Here is an 18,170-nt window from a genome sequence, read left to right as displayed (position 1 = left end):
TAAGCCGTACAAAATCGTAAGCAAAACATGTCGATGTAATAATTAAAAATCGCATATCAGGTACAATCTGGATTATATAAAGTCACTGTAAGACTTGAAAATATTTATGAAACTTGTTCCCAAATTTTTATAATAACCAATAAACCGACAAAACGTTTTGAAAAATATTATCTCAGATAAAAAATTTGAACCTTCTATAGTAAACTGTATAATTGATTCCGTATAGGTACAATTCTGATGTCTGCTCACGATGATTACATCAATTTTTTATACCTATCGTTCAATATTTAAGCACGAAGTTTTCCGTCTTTAGCACAGCTCCAATTTTTGTCCTGAAAGCTTATCGATATATCCCCTAAAATTATCAAGCTCGTAATGTAAAAAATTGCTGATACACGAATCGTACAAGCCACAAACTTTTTACGGGGATGAATGCAGTGGTGTAGTTTGGGTTGCAGTTCGTAAGGAGTAGCGGACACACCCTTGCTGGAAAAACTGTAAAACAAAAAAGAAAAAAAAAAGAAGTCTCTGCAATCAATATCTCTAAATACAAAAAATAACTCACAATTTACCTCTTCCTCGAATTTTTCTAATCATAAACGAAATTTCAAATGTCTTAAGATTCAAAATCGAAGCTCATCTGTTCTGACACTCTTCAACTTGCAGGCGGATTCGTTGTTACATCAATTAGGCATAAAAATGAGAAGTAAAATTCTTACGCGGTCACCAAAATTATTCGGATGTCCTGATCATCAATCTCCTTGCACTTTTGGTCCAGCCATGCCGCAGCCGCCGTTAAGACCACGCGTCAGACACGCTTACGTCGAGGTTGATGGTGGGGTGGATAAGAAGCCGGTGTCCATGACAGAGAACCAGAGGGCCGGGTGAGCACAGCGTGGGAATAATCCTCGGACGGCGCCACCCAACCATTACAGGAAGCACGCTATGTTCCGCTCTCTCGCAGGTCCTGCCTGTCTTATGCCCCTCGATACCTATGCCACAAACCGTTTGCTTCGTCAACCACGCGAATACCGAAGCGAAAACGATTTGGTAGAAGATTTTTGCATTTTACGATCATTCCTCAAAATACGAGTCTTCGCTGTTCGCAGTTTACGTGAAGGGTTGAAGAAGGAAATGAGGAATTTGACTTGATACTTTATACTCATTTTTATTCAAGTTCGTAGTCGTACGTTGGGTATTCGTCAAATTGCAATATTGGCTATATAGCTAGATAGGAAGATCTATTTGAAAATGTGAAAATTGATGATACTGAAATTTAAATGTCGATCCTTCATTTAAGGATTTCACAAGAATTTTATACTCTTTTCAGTAATCCAATTCAGTATTAACAATTATCAATCGTTATTGATATTGCGATTTTGAATATTGAACGATGCCAAAACGAGGGGTAAAAAGTGTTTCAGTAAATTTGTAGATAATAGTAGAGTCTGATGGGATAAACATTGACTAACAAACAGTGGACGTTTTTTTTGAAAGAACCCACTTTACCAAGACGCTTAAATCGGTGATGCTTTTTTATTTCTATCTAATGATCCTGCACACCGGGTTATAAAAAAGTCTGAAAATAAAGTAAGAAACAACTAACGAAGTTACAAATTACGTAGAAACGATTGGTCATTAGACCGTGGAGTGCAGTAAGAGAGTGAAGCCAGCAGAGACGAGTGACACGACATACCTAGTGAACTTTATGTAACCAGCCGGCTATGCCGAGGCACAATAAAATGCATCGGCGCACCTATATGATCCACTCACTAAACTCCAACGAAGCCGGAATGAAATCGTGGCCACAAATTACGGTCCATGAATTACACCGAGGCTGGAAGCACATGCCTGAACAAACCACCATACATTAACGCCTAAGCATTTCCTATAGATCGCATAACGTCGTATAACGTATAACGTATAATGTATGACACGTGTGTGGTTCGTGATTCGTACAATGCGGATGAAGAACGAATGCGTGTATAATACATGCAAAGCCGCCAAGCCGAGTGGCTGACGTTTCATATTAGGTACATCCTTGTCCGCTTCCGTCACGAATCCGAAAGTCGGTCGCGACGGCGTTTCGTAGATGTTGGATGTCCGGAGCCGACACAGCTACAAGGAAGTCCTCTTCGCTCTTTTCGTCTTGTTTATTTATTTGTTTTTCGTTTGTTTGTCTTTCTTTCATTCCTATTTTTCCTCGAGTTTGGACTCAGTCTCCCGGCTTCTTTCGCCCGTTTTCATATCGCGTGCCTCGTCTTATTTCTACTTCGGGGAAGGGAGGGAGGGGGATTTTTTTTTTTCTTTTTTCTTTCATTTACCTCATCCCCCAGAAGATGCCTCTTATAAAATTTTATCGCCGCGTGCTGGCGAAGAAGAGAGATCCGAGGCACACGGGCGCCTCCGGCTGCGCCCGACGACTGATTGCTCTCTTCGTTTTACTCCAAGCAGCTTCTGCAGCCGCCACAACGGATCCCGTCATTCTCACGATATCCTTCTTCATCCGGTCCACCGTCCTGCTTCGACACAAAAAGTTTGACGAATATTCTCTCCTATAATCATTATACTCTAATCCACGCTACGTGCATCCCTAATTTTCTTCAATGTCCCACCACTGCAGCTCGGCACCCAAAAACACTCTTCCTAATCTTCCTTATAAGGCGGATACTTTGAGGCCAGAAGGCTTGGAATAAGAATCTCGTGATTTTGTTGTACCGGAATTTTCTTCAATACCTACACATTATTATTCAGTTTACTCAGTCCTTGTGTGTCCCTAGAAGGAAAATGGAACCGTAGTATAAATCTGTGGTTAGAAAAACGACAAAGAACGTTCCAAAAAATGTCCACCACTATCACTGACTTTTTTAGCTCACCGATGATAGTGCAAAATATGAATAAAACGACATTTCTGCCACGTATTAAAAATTACTTTGAGCAAATTCGACTATACAACATAGGCTAAAATATTTATAGTTATCAGGACAGTCAAAGTAGTTGAACTTTGGTGCTTTGGATCCTAGTCAAACACCTTTTTTAGCTCACTTTGTTCGTTGACAAATTATCTTATTGTTTTATTTCTTTGCCTACGAATCCCGTTTATCCCTAATTTCTCGTTTACCATTTTATCAGTGTCGATCGTTTTTTGACGCGGTCAAAAACCAGGAGAATCTAGTTTTGATTCGTCAATTCTAGATAACTTCTCGTATTCTCAAGTAACCCAAGATAACCTTCGAAGATAATTCAGATAATTTTACTATCTCACACCATATTCATATATTCATCGAGCTCGACAAATTTCCAAGTAACCTCTGACCACCTTCCAATATAGCTGAACGTGAACTTGAAGTAAATCGAGAGGACTAATTTCACCTGCGACTTGCCCACCTGACGTAAAGCGGAATTAACCCGCGACCGGTTCGTTGGCCAGAGGAGTTTAGCCGGACGGGCGAAAGAAGAGTTTTAAAAAAAAATATAGGCCACGCAGACAAAAATAGGTACATATAACACTTAAGTACGGGGGACCGGACCGTTTATTTTCTACACCCTTGGCTCCGGGGCACCTGATTCTTCCTTCCTTGCCGTGGGAATCCTCAAGGAAGTTGTTGGCGAATCCAAAGTCTGACTGGCTTATTCTTCGTAGCGAAGAGTTGCAGGTGGCTTTGTATTGTCGAGTTCTCGTGTCTGCCACGCGTGACGAGTACATAGCTGCTATACCGTGAGAATTCCGGCGCTCCTTAGACCGACGAAGTGATTTTAGGATCAGTTGGCCGGGCCTTTGAACGTTCCAAATTTCTGTGCGTGTGCCTAAGGGCGGCTCCATCAATTATCCGTAAACGATACGAGGCAAAATTTTTTATTTTTATGCAATTTTCATGCCTTCGAGTACGTACCAAGATGCAAAATTTTGATTTTAAAAAAGTCTGAATTTTTCGACCATATTAGACGTTTCAGGCTGGATCCAGAGGGAAAAAAATTGGGTTTTTCACAAAAAAAAAAAAAAAATAAATATAATAATAATAAAGAAGAAAAGTTCTCGTTCTTCGCTCATATTGCTCAACTTTCATCTGCTGTTTTGACATTACCACAATTTTTATAACTCAAACTTTTCTCCATCATAAATCAGAGCACTTTGCCATAAATATCTACTGTACACTAAATCCAACGTTAATTTTTTTCCCTTAAAATTCGACGTTTCTAACCGCGTTAAAAATCTCGCGATTCTTCGAGTAAAAGGTCGATTCTTATTCCGCAATTCGCATGCAAAGGAAACGAGTTTTCTCCTTAACCAAAGGGGCTTCCGTCACGTGCGTATTCTGAAAACAAATGGAACGATCTTGAGTCCATCCTTGTCCTGTAGGAGCATCGCAACTCCTTGAACCTGACTGACGAGTTGCCGTAGGTAGAGTGAATCTTCTACGGATGTGCCGCACAAGCATGATTCCATGCCTCCTCGGTCACGTCCGTCGAGCGTTTTGCCGAGACTCCCGCAGCTCCTGCGGGAATAATTGCATCCCGCGTGGTATAATTATCCCTCGCGTATATAATAAGAGATACTCTCCATAGGCACATGATACGGGGGCTGCGTGCCGATTTTTGCATTTTCAAAACGGGACGCGATCGACTCTGTACCTGCCGCGTAACTAAACATTATTCTGCGATCACAAAACGCGTACTATGAACTACTCGCTGTTTAATTCATGTCTTTATACGCGTCTCTTCTGCCTTTATTACGCTCGACGCATGGCTCTCGGGATAAAACTGAACGAGACTGAAGTTAAAACTTATTTCAGGCGTTAGAATGGAGTCAATTTTACTCAAGAAGTTGAAATACCGTTCAATTAAATAATGCACGGATAAAAAGGAGGGAGGAACTTTTAATTAGGGTAAGTACTTTCCATTCACCCGTTTAAATAGAAATTATCGATTCTTCGTACAGTTTTGAATAATTTTCAAAATATTCGTTTTATCTTCTTAATACACTAACTTCAATCTAATGTGCATAAAAATTCTTCATTTTCGTTTTTCCAACGGAAGTTGTTGATCTCGTTAGCGGATGTATTCAATTGAAATAACAGTGTATCTCGTAAAATTTTTGCATTTAATATGAACACAATACAGATAATTCCAGACATGTTAAATCTAAATTACATTTTTGTATAACCCCATAAACACAAAAGAGAAGCTTGAATGAGCACCCAGACACTTGCATTCATAAAACGTATTTTCGGAGTTGATATATTATAACCAATACCTAAACAGATACGACGAGCGGGATTTTCAGAGTTTCATTCATAAAATCGAGGTTCATTATCACACGCAACCGCACGCGGCCAACTGTCGCGGCCATTGTTTGCCTCCGATTTCCTACTGTTTATTACGTGTGTGTGATAAATATGTACGCATGCATGCGGATACACAAAACCGAATGAATAATGGATGAATGGAATGGAATGAATGAATTTATCGGCGCATGAATGGCCGCTGCTGCACAACGCAAGTGTTACAGGTTGCCGTCGTTGAACTATTGTTTAAACCGGCGGACCCACGATCAAATAAATAAAAGACTCCCTCACGCCCCTAAAACGATGAAGTCCGTCGACCGGATATCAGAAATTCTGGCCAATCTGGCCGGCTGAATGAGTCAAGGGAAAACACGGGGCCCCCAATTTTGGCGTCAGGATCTCGCGTGTTCGAACCCACGGGACGTGGACGTTGAACGAACGGCCCCTCGCTTCGCTGCATCGCGTAATTGTTCACGAAATTTTGTTGCCAATATCTTTTTTTTCGCACGACGACGACGATGCGGTTCGTCATGGCTGTGCAGATGCAGGCAACCGCACGTTCGATATTCGGCATATTAATGCACTCGTAAGTTGCTATCGATTTTTTTTTGGCCAAAAGGTTCTCTCTATAATCCAACTAAAAAGAAAATAATGATAATCAAATTGTAAACAAGAACTTTGATATGGACTTTAACTTGTTTCAAATTCTTTTAGGATGTTAAAAAGAATATTTAATATATTAATCTTCGAATTCACCTCACCCTACAAATAAACGAATTTGATAAAATTAAGGAAATGTATCCGTCAATCGAGTAACGAAACGAATTAGAGGTATCGATTTTGAACCGACTAATTTCCTTGACAAAACGGTAAAGATATCAAAGAAAGAAACTGTCAACCTGCGTCGAGATTCAACCCCTCGGTGAGCAAATAGCGACACACGACGAAGTTCCCCCAACCCTTCGTGCATACAATGAGGGATACGAGAGAGAAAAAAAAAAGAGGCGGTGGGGGGTGAAAACTAAGAAAAGAGAAGAAGTGAATGAAAGCGAGTGAAAGAAAGAAAGAAAGAAAGATGGAGTCGATTGACCGAGACGCATCTGCTTTTCACTGGGTCCAAGTGTCGGAGGTCCCCCTTGCTCCTTTTTTCTTTCTCTCTTCTTCTCCTCCGCCTGCGTTTTGGAAAGGAGTTTTATGCCGAGGGAAGGAGAGATCGTGCGTGTGCGAGGAGGGGGGGGGGGGAGGAGAGAGGAGGGAGGGGAAGGGGGACGTATTAGCGTAGAAGTGAACGAAGGAAGCAAGGCCCCTCCGTAGGGCCCAGCCGGGCCGAGGAGGCTACCGTGAGAACGAACCGAGGCCCCGCGTCCCACACGGGACATTCGTTGGTTCGTTGGTTCGTTGGTTCGTCGGTTCGACGGTCGGTCGGTAAACTGTGGGCCCCTCGGCTGCCTGGCACGGGCACCGGCTGAGTCGCCCGACCGACCTGAGGCCCCGCCGCGCGAACGGGAAGGACAGGAACGGGAAGATAGGGAGAGGAAGGAAAGGAAAGGAAAGGACGTAGGCGCGAGCCTTACACGCGACCCGCACACGTCCAGCGCGGGCCCAATCTGGGTCTCATTTCTTTCTTTGTCTTTTTTTTTGCCGTGTTTTTTTTTCTTTTCTTCTTTTTTTTTTTTTTTTTGTTTGTTTTCTTTTTGATTTCCAAGTAAGTACTTTTTCTCAACCTTTCTTCTTTCCGCTAAGTTGAGATTTCATGAGTAAAATTAAAGTTTGATATTATCCAGTTGTAATGAATGAAATTTTACTGATTTTATTTTTCAGGAGTTCTCAATTTCACGATGAAAAAGTTGTCTCAATTTTTCGTTATTCATCCAAATTTGTAGACAGTTATGGAAACTTTTAATGCACGATGTGGTGCTCAATTCTCAGCTTTTGCGGAATTTGAATTCACTCATTCGATGGATCCTTTGATAAACTAAATATAGATTCGTGTGTCATTAAATCCAATTACATTAGCCTATATAGGCAATAATAATAATCCTCTGGCGGTAATTCAAAAATCTGTTCCTATATATCGAGAGTCGAATATTAAAAAAAAACTGTGACTGAAGAATCTCGAATATCGAAAACTACGATTGAGGATATAATATCAGTCGAACCATCTAAATCAAGAGTTGAAAAATGCGAAAGAATCCTTTCCCACAAATGACCACCAATATTATTTCCGACGATAACAGTATCCACGAATGTAACAAGATCCGTACAGTTTGTAATAAAAATGAACCCAAACAAACCCAAGGTAATTAGCTACACCAACACCTTGAGACAAGGTGTCATAATTCAAAGGTTCAAAATGATACTCTTGCATTTCCAATCAGGTTCTAAATCTTCATGTTCATCTTGTTCGCTGTAAAGTTTATAAGAGATCGCTTGACCCATTTTCTTCTCTTTTCCCAACATTTGATTCGGAAGGTTCATCCACTGCATCTCTAACCCAGCTGCCAACTTCCTCAAACTAGGAAATTCGCGCTAAAAAATTCTAGATTAAAAACAAATGGTCGAAAAGAATCTGCGAATTCACCATCATATTCATATAGTATAATATCAAGTTGCAAGCTATCGCGAGGTGAAATAACGGCGAAAAAAAGGGAGCGAGAGGCGTGGAAAATGAGAAATCGCTACTCGCGTGATCGAGTGTTCAGTTCATTCCTATAGCATATATAGGTATCCACGCGTGGTCACTCGAGGCACGCACCTATCAAGATATACGCGTATTTTCTCGGGCCGTTGGTCATTAGCCCGGTTCGCCGTGGCGACAGGCTGGAGTTTGATACGTACGGAGCGGCTACGAGGTATACCCATAACCCATCCGGACCCGGAGCCGCAGTCGCGTATCGGTTACACGTGATATTTAGACGCGAACGAGCGCATGCGCCACGGGTTCATTCATTCGTTCATTCAGCCGAGCCCCGTTTCTCCGTTCGGCGCACCCCCGGGCCCCTGGGCCCCCGAGCCCTCGGGCCCCAGGTCTCGACTCGACGCACGTACATCGAGTCTTGACGCCCGATAACGCCCGAGGACCATTAAACACGATAGCGAAGAAAAGAGAGCAAGAAGAGAGAGAGAGAGAAAAGAACACTGGCTACTTTTCAGATTTGATGATAAAAAAGGAAATAAATAAATAGATAAATGAAAAATAACTGGACTCGAAGGCGAAACGCTAATTTCTTGTCTTCTCCCTCTTTTTCTTTTTTGTATTACCAATTATATATGGATTATTATATTGTACATGGTTACAAAAATCGCGGTATCTAAAGCTGATTTATGTGACAAGGATTTGTCAACTTTTTTTTATCGTTTTTACTTTAATACAGCAAAGTAGTTATTCCGATTCGTCGTATCTTCGTTCTTCGTTCGAAAATTAATTTTTTGGGATGAATTGTTGCAAGAAGATAATAGAATTTGTTTATAAAATAATCATCAGAGATAATCGTAAAGGAGTCTAGAAATTTCTTAAAAACGATTAAGGTGAATTTTTGTAAGGTTTGAGTTTCCACTTTCTTAATTTTTTAAACCACTTCAGGCATTCTTCTAATCGAATACCGTGAAAACCTACGAGCAGCAAAAAAATTGTAAATTTCTCAGAGATTTTCGAGTAACGGATCACGGCGCAGATCTCGAATTTAGAGGCGAGTCGTGACGTGAGATAAAATAAGAATCAAAATTCTTTAGCGTCGGGTTACCCGCCGCGGTGTTTTTAATCGAACCTTCGTCTTGGTGACGCAATTGATTATTGTTGTTTGGGTTCCCGGTACTCGGGGTTGCGCAGGATGAAGTGACCGACTGGGCAACCAGCAGACGACGCGACGTGACTCCCTCGAAAGTCACTGGAGATCTGTGGGAGTATGGAGGCGGATAACTGCCGCAAGACTCGCGAGGCGACCGCAGGAATCAAAACAACCCGACGCCCGCGAACCCAAGTGTGAACTCAGGTGGAGGAATTCGCCGGCTAGCAGCTCCTGCGGTCGATCCTCATCCTCCCCCCGACCGCCGACGAAACGGTGTCAAGTCACCCTTATCTCGAAGGAAAGACGCCGTGGCGCAGTCAAAAACGTGAGACGCTAGAGCCGCAGACCTGGAATTTGAGGGGCGTCATTTTCCACCCTCGAAGAATATCCGGCCAGAATTGAAAAATCTCTGCAATCTCTCAAAACTCTGGTGTGAGTGATCGGCGGTTATCGAACTGGATTGATGTAACTTCGAGGATGTGATGACAGCTGTTCGGTCAAGTTTTTTTTTTTGTGGTCATGAGTCTGTAGCTAACTAATTACAAAAAAGATTTGTTTTCTTTTGTAATATTTTATAATAGACTAAAAACTAAGCGACACGTTTTTTTTTTTTATATTTGCTATTGGACACTTTGAGGGGGGTGAAACCACTCTCCAAAGTAAGGCATGTCAAGGAGCGATTTGGTGGTTTCAACCACAAGAACATAACATTTTTTAACCAATCCAAGAAAAATGGTATTTTCTCAATTCAGAAATGGAAAAGAAAAAACTGCTAAATCGATCTTTGATATACGTAATTTGGAGGGTGGTTTCACACCCTTAAAGTGTTTATTCCGTACATTCTGTACTTTAATCGCTGCTTTGATCACCCTGATCTGTACACTGCAAAACAGAAGATCGTGAATTTTCGAAACGAAACAATCGATCGATCGATATACATATACAAAGAACAAAATTTTGATTTTTGCTACAAACAAGCAGACACACTTTCCGTTCTGAATTCCCGAGTTATACCTACTTACACACGCTGGGAACATTAATGACGTTTCATTCATGCGTTTAGTCCAATTGGGCCGAGGTCCCCTTGCCCGTTTCTGATTGCACCGATTGCAGCTGACACATGACGAGGTCAGGAAAAAAGCCTTGCACCTATGCTCTGAGCCTCGCTGACGATAAGCCGCAGAAGAGTCCATTAGCCAAATGCAGTTTATGAATGTGAGAAAGATATCCAGACATGGAAAAGTCGACGGGAATGGACCAGACGCTGTGATATTCTCTGCAGGCTCGGATGGTTTATTATATACCCACGAATTCCCAAACACCATACGCACTTGATCCTACCAGGCCAAGATAAATATTAAGAAAACGAGCGGGTAAATAGAGAAGAGCCTGGAGTTTACGGGAATTGAAAATTCCTCAAGGAACTGCAGGTTGCCCTGAATTTTTTTTTTTTTTTTTTGCTCTCCTTTCCGCACTTTCTGCGGATTTTTAAACAATTTTAAACAATAATTTTCGTGAGTAAAATTAATCGTTTACTTCATGCTGAGCAGGATAAAGCAAATGTTAATTATTCTTGCCTCGATTCTCTGTCACTTTTCTTACACATATTATGATCAGGAATTTAGTAAAAAGTAGAAAAAAATGCTCGATGAATTCGTATTACAGGTTTGTATTGATTGATAACGTAACTGCGGTAGCATTGAATCAAAAATTGTAAGTAAAAATCGGTATCCTTTGATCCATATTTTCATAAAACATGACAAGCTTATCGAGTTCTTATCCACTCAAGCATCTCATTCCTCTCTCAAAGCCTATATGTGAGGTAGAAATTCAAGACAATTTAAACGGTGTGAACCAACAAGTGCGTACCTAAACCGGCGATAACTATTTATCAAGTGCCGCGTTTAACGACGAAATAACCGCGGTAGGTACGTACAATTTAACGTGCACATGCACACAGGGTAAAAGAGAGAGAGAAAGAGAGAGAGAGAGAATCCAATGCTGAGACGGCGTTCCCTGCAGGGTTAAAAGTGCAGCAAAGACCGAAGAAGATCGTTGCATCTGTGTCGGTGTATCCGAAACGCCAACTGCACGGTGCGACGATGATGATCGTTGTCGAGAGCGTCGGTGGCGGTGGTGGTAAAGCTCTCCTCCGGCCTTTGAAGTGGCTGAAGGTCTGTCTATCGGCATGGCCGCCGCTGCCTTCGCATTGCCAGTCCGTCGGCAGACCTCGAGTAGTGAACGTCACGTGTATGTGCGACGATTTTTCCAACCAGGATCGCTCGTCTTCTCCAGCTGTCATCGCACTTGCAATCAGTTTACGAAATGTGGTCAAAGGTTCGGAACGGTTTGGGCTGACCTTTCGTCGACCTCGTTGCGTCGACGGAAAATTTTCATTTTTTTAGTGTGTGAATTTTTGCCAATTTTTCTCGACGCCCTTTTTCAATTTCGGTTCATCCCGGTTGTTTTTGTCGCATTAATAGCCAAACGTAACAACGAGAATTAGAATTCATTCTGCAATGATGTCGTACGATTATCCGCATCCGGTTTCCAGGACTTATCAGTACAAAAAGGTAAGATATTTAGATTTTTCTGATACGTTGATACGATGTTGTCATATTTCGCAATCTTACATTATTTCGAGGACGTTGTTTCAATTCGGTAAATCGGAATAAATCGGTTACTGATTTTTTATTGGAATGATTATTCTTCGAGTCGAAAATATCAGAAATTCTTCACGTTGCCGTTTACTATATTACTACAATAGTCTCGTAATAATGTGATAAAAAAGTTATTTTGAAATTACTTTTTATTTTTTTACTGCCCAACGTTGATTTATTCTTGTACGAAAAGGAAGCTAGCTCAAAAAGCACGGATATACATATAGATATGTACCTACACGCGTGCGTTGATACGCTGTGGTTATGATTAATTTCAATCTGACAACTTGATTCAATGAAACTCCGAGCCGCCTGGGAGGGGTGGAGAGAGAACTGACAATTAAGGGTATATCCTAATTCTCCTACTGTGATTCGTTAGATAACCAAACCTCTTCTGGAACGGAAACGACGCGCTCGTATCAACCGGTGCCTTGACGAACTCAAGGATCTCATGGTCGACGCTTTGGAGGTGAGCATCATCATCATTTTATAAATTTGATTGTCCATTTACGGAGGTTGGCGAAGAAGGGGCAAATCAAGTGTTAACCTTGAAGTCGAATAATGCTTAGGATATTTCTCAAATCGGTAAATTATTATGAGATGATTCTTGAGATATATAAGATTCAAAATTAAACTCTCGGAAAAAAGTATAACATTTTTATTACAATTGTTCCGCGAAATCTCCGCATTTTAAGTAAATTACAAAAATTTTTTTGTGCTCATTTCACAATCGGTAGTAAAAATAATAAGAAATCGGTTCCATTTGCTGCGATTTTCGGTTCCCTGACATGTTATTAAAATATTCAATCCTTGTTAATACTTGTATATTCAAAAATTGATCTAGAAAAGCTTTAATATTTGCTGCCCAACGAATCAAAATCGCATTTCTCAGGTGTTTTGAAACGAGAAAACGAGTCGATTGGGTCCCGTTTCGAACATCAATCAGGGCTCAACCCTTGACTCGATAATTCGATAACGATATAACGCCTTTGCCAATCTTCGCGTGACTTTCCGAACTGGAGTATGAACGGCCTTAAATTACTCCGAAATTTTTCTCGTCTTGTTATTAATGCGGATCCTCGTCTTAAGGTGCGACGGGGCAATTTCAGAGGAAGATCAAGGCCTCAGTGGGACCTTAACAGGTGTCTGAGGGTATAAATTGCGCGTATAATAAAGTTTATTGGGCCGAAGGTTTTGATCGGACGCGTCGTTTCGCGTCGAATTTTTATCGACTTTGCATACATAAAGGATCCGCGAGATCGGCGGAGAGTAAAACCCGTTTATATTATACGTAAGTATCAACGGCTTCGGCGCGTGTTTAAAAGTCTTTACTTGCATTATACTCTCTTCAACGGGTCGTCGAAAAGCGACGGCGCCAAAGGGATGCGGGAACCCGACGGACCGCCTTCGATAGTATCGGAGAGAACATCTCGTGTAAACGCTGCTCGTATGGTAGTTAGAAATTAAAAAACCAGCCCCTGATTGCCTCGAGCAAGAAGTTTTCGCACCGCGGTATTTACTGAACACATCTTCACTGTAGGATATAATTTATGCGCAAGAATAAGATTCAATTCCTTGCAACAAGTTTGAGTCGTTGAAATATCTACAGGATTTCAATGCGAATGAAAAAGAATTGAGGTTTTTTTTTATAAAAAAATTGCGAGTTTTTATAGGGATGAAAAAAATTTGAATATCGTCGATATTTCTATCGACAGTAACAAGTTTCTCTGTCTTTTACTTCCAATTTACTGCAATCTCGAACCGAAAAGATGGGTAAATAAGTTTTCGGTAGCATTCGCTGCTTCAATGAATTATTGTAGTAACCTCTTCGCGTGTGGAGTATATATATATATATATATATATATATATATATATATATATATATATATATATACACCGAAAGCGCAGGAGCGCGTTTAAGCGCAGCGTAACGCAAGCGTGGAGGATAGGAGCGGCATAAATTGTGGTAAAGCCGGAGTTTAAGGATTCATAAATTAGAAAGACGGGTGTGTTTAATGTCCCATTGAGTTTTGACCGGGGTAATTTTCTTCTCGGAAATTCTCTTGTATACGAGATTTAATTATACGCGTTCGACGACGTTGATGCGGTGTCGTAACGTGAAATACACACATATCTACATATATAGACGTATAGAGCTCTGATGCGGGAGCTGGAGCCGTTTTTGAAAGAATATTATTCATCCCATGTGCGCTGCGGGAAACGCATCGCTGCAGCAGAGAAACGCGCGTTGCGTTTTGTTTCGAATTAAGTATAACAGCGGAGTAAATCGTGAAATTTCGTGCTTCGACGATCGCCTCTTGGTGCACTTTGCTGATCCTTTCGACAGCACGGTCGTAATGGTTGTATAATTTAACGCAGGCTGACCGCCAGGAAGTAAATTCCTCAACTCCGAGATATTTATTCATGGGCGATATATGTATGGGTAATATTGCAGTTGGTATGTAAATAACAAACTACGCAAAGACCCTTGATCAATGAAAATTGCACTCTTCATCGCTTGGCAAACGTGAAGGATTTCAATCCAGACAATTTATCCTTAATTTGGTACATTCTGTCTGTCGAAAAGGGAATTCCTAACTTTCTGAAAATATTTATCTTAGTTTTTGAGTTACGATCTTTCGAAAAATTTCCCATTTAAATTACTCTTATGTAGTGCGCATGTAAATCTAAAACAAAATTGAATATCGAAATAGTTGTAGAAAAACATGCCATTGAATTATATCTCTGAAAAAAGACAAGTTTTTTGATTTGTTTTCTTTTCCGTTTGCAAGCGTAGTTTAAAAAAGATACCCAAAGATACAATAATCTATACATGACTAAAACTTGGCGAGTACAGAGCAACCTTTGAAAAGTAATATTAGAAACAGCAATAAAAAAATAAGATTATAAAACTTGGACAGTTCAAACAGATTTCTATTAATTGAAACAAGTTCAGAGTCGATATCTGCTGGATGCTGCGGGTGTAGCAGACGTCTGGCATTCTCCCATGTACCCGGCATGATGCCATCGGAGGTGGGTTCGAGGGGACCGACTTTTAACCCGAATTCGCCGCGCTCGAGACAAAGCAAACAATCCTCGGGGAACGGACAAGCCTGACAAAACCTCGAAAACCCACACAAGTAATAAAAACAGTATTAGCAGCGTCGTCTCCGGCTGCGGAGCGGGTGAAAAAAGGCGCCACGGAGCCGAGGATTCGGTCGCGCACGATCCTCGCATCGACGCGCTCCTGATCCTCGTGTATCGGCCCTGCAATGTTTCTCGGCTGCTTCGGTACGCGTTTCTAGCCGTCGAAGATTCCGTGTGAACCGACCTCGCGCCATCAGACCGTGGAGCGATTCAATTTCATTGCCGGAATTTGAATAAAAGAACGCGGAACGCCGGACTCGAACCGCGTAACTCGCTGATTTCGTGTTCCAGGCAACGTTTGAGCCGCGATTCGACCTCAACATGCTTTGAAAATTCCCCAACGAGACGCCACTCTAGGTCGAGCTCTCTTTTTATGGCGCCGTCAAACGAGTCGCGACGTAATTAATCGACTTCTTATTATACGTTGGCGATTCTCACGCACGGAGATTGTTTATGGTAGAGAATTCCACGCTTCTGTTATAGAGTAGATATTCGTGCTGACAATTTGTCTCGAAACTGCGCTTAGAGCTTCACGAACTTTTATCTAGCTTTATATCTCCTCGCGAGTAGCTTTTTTCATTAAAAGTTCGAGCATGTGGCTTGGACGCGACTCGCTAGAGGTTATGTCAAGATTTCGCGTCGAGTTTCCTCTCTATAAAATCTCTTCTCCGTCGGTTGCAAAGAGATCATAAGGCAATTCGATCTTCGGAGTCGGTATTATTCAGACATATCTTTGTATGTACGTTTCATTGATGATAAATTGGTGTATTTCCATCAATCTGTAACTCATTTTCTTATGAGATTCAAAACAAATTCCAAGAGTCCAAAAACTCGACAAGTTTTTTACTTGGCTTAGGTTGACGAAACTTAATAAACCCTGATGACCGCAGTCTTATTGAGTTTATTTTCTTGTAGAGTAATAAGGGCTATATACTCCAAAAACTTGTTATATGTTCCTCATCCAACGTGGTGACTTGATGATAGCACTCCGTATAGTGTAACTAATCCTATTCTCCGCGTGGGCGTTGATCGAGATGGTTCTTGAGACCTACGCACTCCGTGCACGATATCTCCGGAACTAGTCAGGCGATCAGGTTCAAATTTGTAGAGCATTTCAGTATCGACATTATCTCCAGCGAGAGTAAGCCACGAACACGAGATTTTGATCTTGGATTTCCGGTGTTGGGGTAAGAGATCACAAACATTCCTTGCATCGTCGGAACAATCGTAGTTCAAGGCTTATGTCGAAATCCACTTTATGCTTCACTTCCCGCAATACCACGAAGTAATTTTGATTGGTGTCTGATAACTAAAGTCGCAAAAAAGCGGAGAAAATAATCCGAGTTTGTCTTTAATTGATTAAGATTAACAAGCTCCTAATCAATTGCGACTGTTGCAAACGTTTTCTGCTGGAACCTAGATCTTTCGCATTCTTTCTTCTGATTTCTAAGTCATCTCTGAAATAAGATAAGGAAGTAATTGAAAGAAAAATATTTTACTTTTGCTTTGTTTTTACAGACCGAAGGAGAGAACATCAGCAAGCTAGAAAAAGCCGACATTTTAGAGCTGACTGTACGGCACCTTCAACGTCTTCAGGCTTCGCGACCCTCTGGATTGTCGACAGTCGCTGTCCCAGGCGAAGATTCGTCGGAGAACCGATGGCGATCAGGCTTTGGACACTGCGCTGCTGAGGCTTGTAGGTTTCTCACTGCCCTCCCTGGAGAAGCTGCCGATCGGCTTGCTCGACATCTTGCTTCGGGTCTTCAAGCCACCAGGCAAATCGAGATCCAGGTCAGACAGTAACGCTGTGACTTTTGTTACTTTTGTCCCGATAATTTTCTCAAAATCACTCAGAACTCCTGTAATAGAATATTGTCTAATTTTATTGACCCATGATGCGAAATTTCAATCGTTCCGTAAAATGCACATTTTGACTAACAAAAATGGCTAATATTTAACGACTGATTCGTGCAATCTCATGAGAGGCAATTTTTTTATTCGAACTCCTTTGAGAATTTATATTTTCATTCATTTTCCCTCTACAATATCAAGTTCTGACTTAATAAAATCACCGAAATTCGTCTAAACTAATGAGACGTCTAGCCAAGTTTCTTTATTGCACGCCCCTACGTCCGAAATCCTTGATCTTTTGTAATTGTCACGCATATTGATTGAGCAATTCCTTTTCGAGCAGGTCCCGCAAAAAGCGAATTCTCCTCCTTCATCTCCGATGGCGTCAAGATCAGAGCTGGTTTCGCCAACCTTAGCGAGCTTGGAGAAAACGGCGAAGCTTTTGGTGAGGTCGGTAAGCCCTGCCGGTAGCAGCACCAGAGGTTCGCCATCCCCGAGACAGAATTTGTCACCGCGGGTAACGCTGCATCCTTACCGTGGTGACAAGGTTAACGTTACCGAACGGCCGCTCACTCCTCCTTGTCAAGTCGGTAAAGAATTGGCGCCGCCGAGCCGCGTCGGTAACGAAACACCCGTATCGATCGCTCGAGCTGGATGCTCCATAGATCTCTCCCCCGATAACCGGTTACCGACGGTCGATCGTCAGGCCACAACCGATCCTAACCCTCAACCAGTTGCCGACGATGACGAAGAGATCGACGTCGAAAATGTTGACGATAGTGATCCGATGTGGAGACCCTGGTAGTCAGCCCAACATCGTCTTTCATACTTCGAGCGATGGTAGGCGAAGCCCTTCTTAACCGACTGTAATTTAAGAATTATAATCAGAGAGGCAAAAATTCATTATTTCAATTTCGTTTTCATTTGTTCCAATATATATTATTTTTTAAATAATAAACAATTTAGTATTTCCGTTCTTGATTCTCTTAAAAAATCTGCAGCACCCTTTTCGCCGACTATATATTCGATCAATTTTCGGTATCCCATTATGGCTTCGATATGTAGGACACATTATTTTTCGGTACATTTTTTTATTATAAGTTTATTCATTCATTTTATACATATATTTATAGATATATACCATTATATATTATTTAACGGGTTCACAATTTCGTGAGTCGAAATAATTATATATTCATCTGCGATGACAATGTGATACATATTTGCTTCATGTTAGTTCTTTATAATAAATTTATAATTAATTTAGCGATATAGTAAGATTTCTTCATATGACTTGTACGAATACTGTATGATAGCTTAAGTTGTCACTTAATTTTATTCCCCTGTGTTGTTCTCGTATTCTACTGATTCATGAAAAGTTTGCAATAGTTTAAGTGTTTTATTTCTGTCTTAACGTCATATTTTTCAAGTCGAAAGTT

General features: G+C 41.2%; 2 protein-coding genes across 2 annotated transcripts in view; both read left to right on the top strand.

The window, feature by feature from the left end:
* The window catches only part of LOC124412701 (tubulin monoglutamylase TTLL4-like), a 209,050-nt gene extending 199,832 nt beyond the window's left edge, over positions 1-9,218 (top strand). The window contains exon 7 of the mRNA XM_046892815.1: positions 9,115-9,218. The gene's annotated coding sequence lies outside the window, so the exon portion shown is untranslated. The remainder of the gene's footprint in view (positions 1-9,114) is intronic.
* A 2,262-nt stretch (positions 9,219-11,480) lies between these two features.
* LOC124412664 (enhancer of split mbeta protein-like) lies at positions 11,481-17,596 on the top strand. Its single transcript, XM_046892730.1, has 4 exons — positions 11,481-11,646; positions 12,113-12,202; positions 16,399-16,671; positions 17,075-17,596. The coding sequence occupies exons 1-4, from the start codon at positions 11,593-11,595 to the stop codon at positions 17,534-17,536; spliced, it is 879 nt and encodes a 292-aa protein (XP_046748686.1). The 5' UTR covers positions 11,481-11,592; the 3' UTR covers positions 17,537-17,596.
* The last annotated feature ends 574 nt before the right edge of the window (positions 17,597-18,170 follow it).

Source organism: Diprion similis, chromosome 2 (genome assembly GCF_021155765.1).
Source record: "Diprion similis isolate iyDipSimi1 chromosome 2, iyDipSimi1.1, whole genome shotgun sequence".
NCBI classification, from domain to species: domain Eukaryota; kingdom Metazoa; phylum Arthropoda; class Insecta; order Hymenoptera; family Diprionidae; genus Diprion; species Diprion similis.
This window is presented reverse-complemented; position numbering and strand designations above follow the sequence as displayed.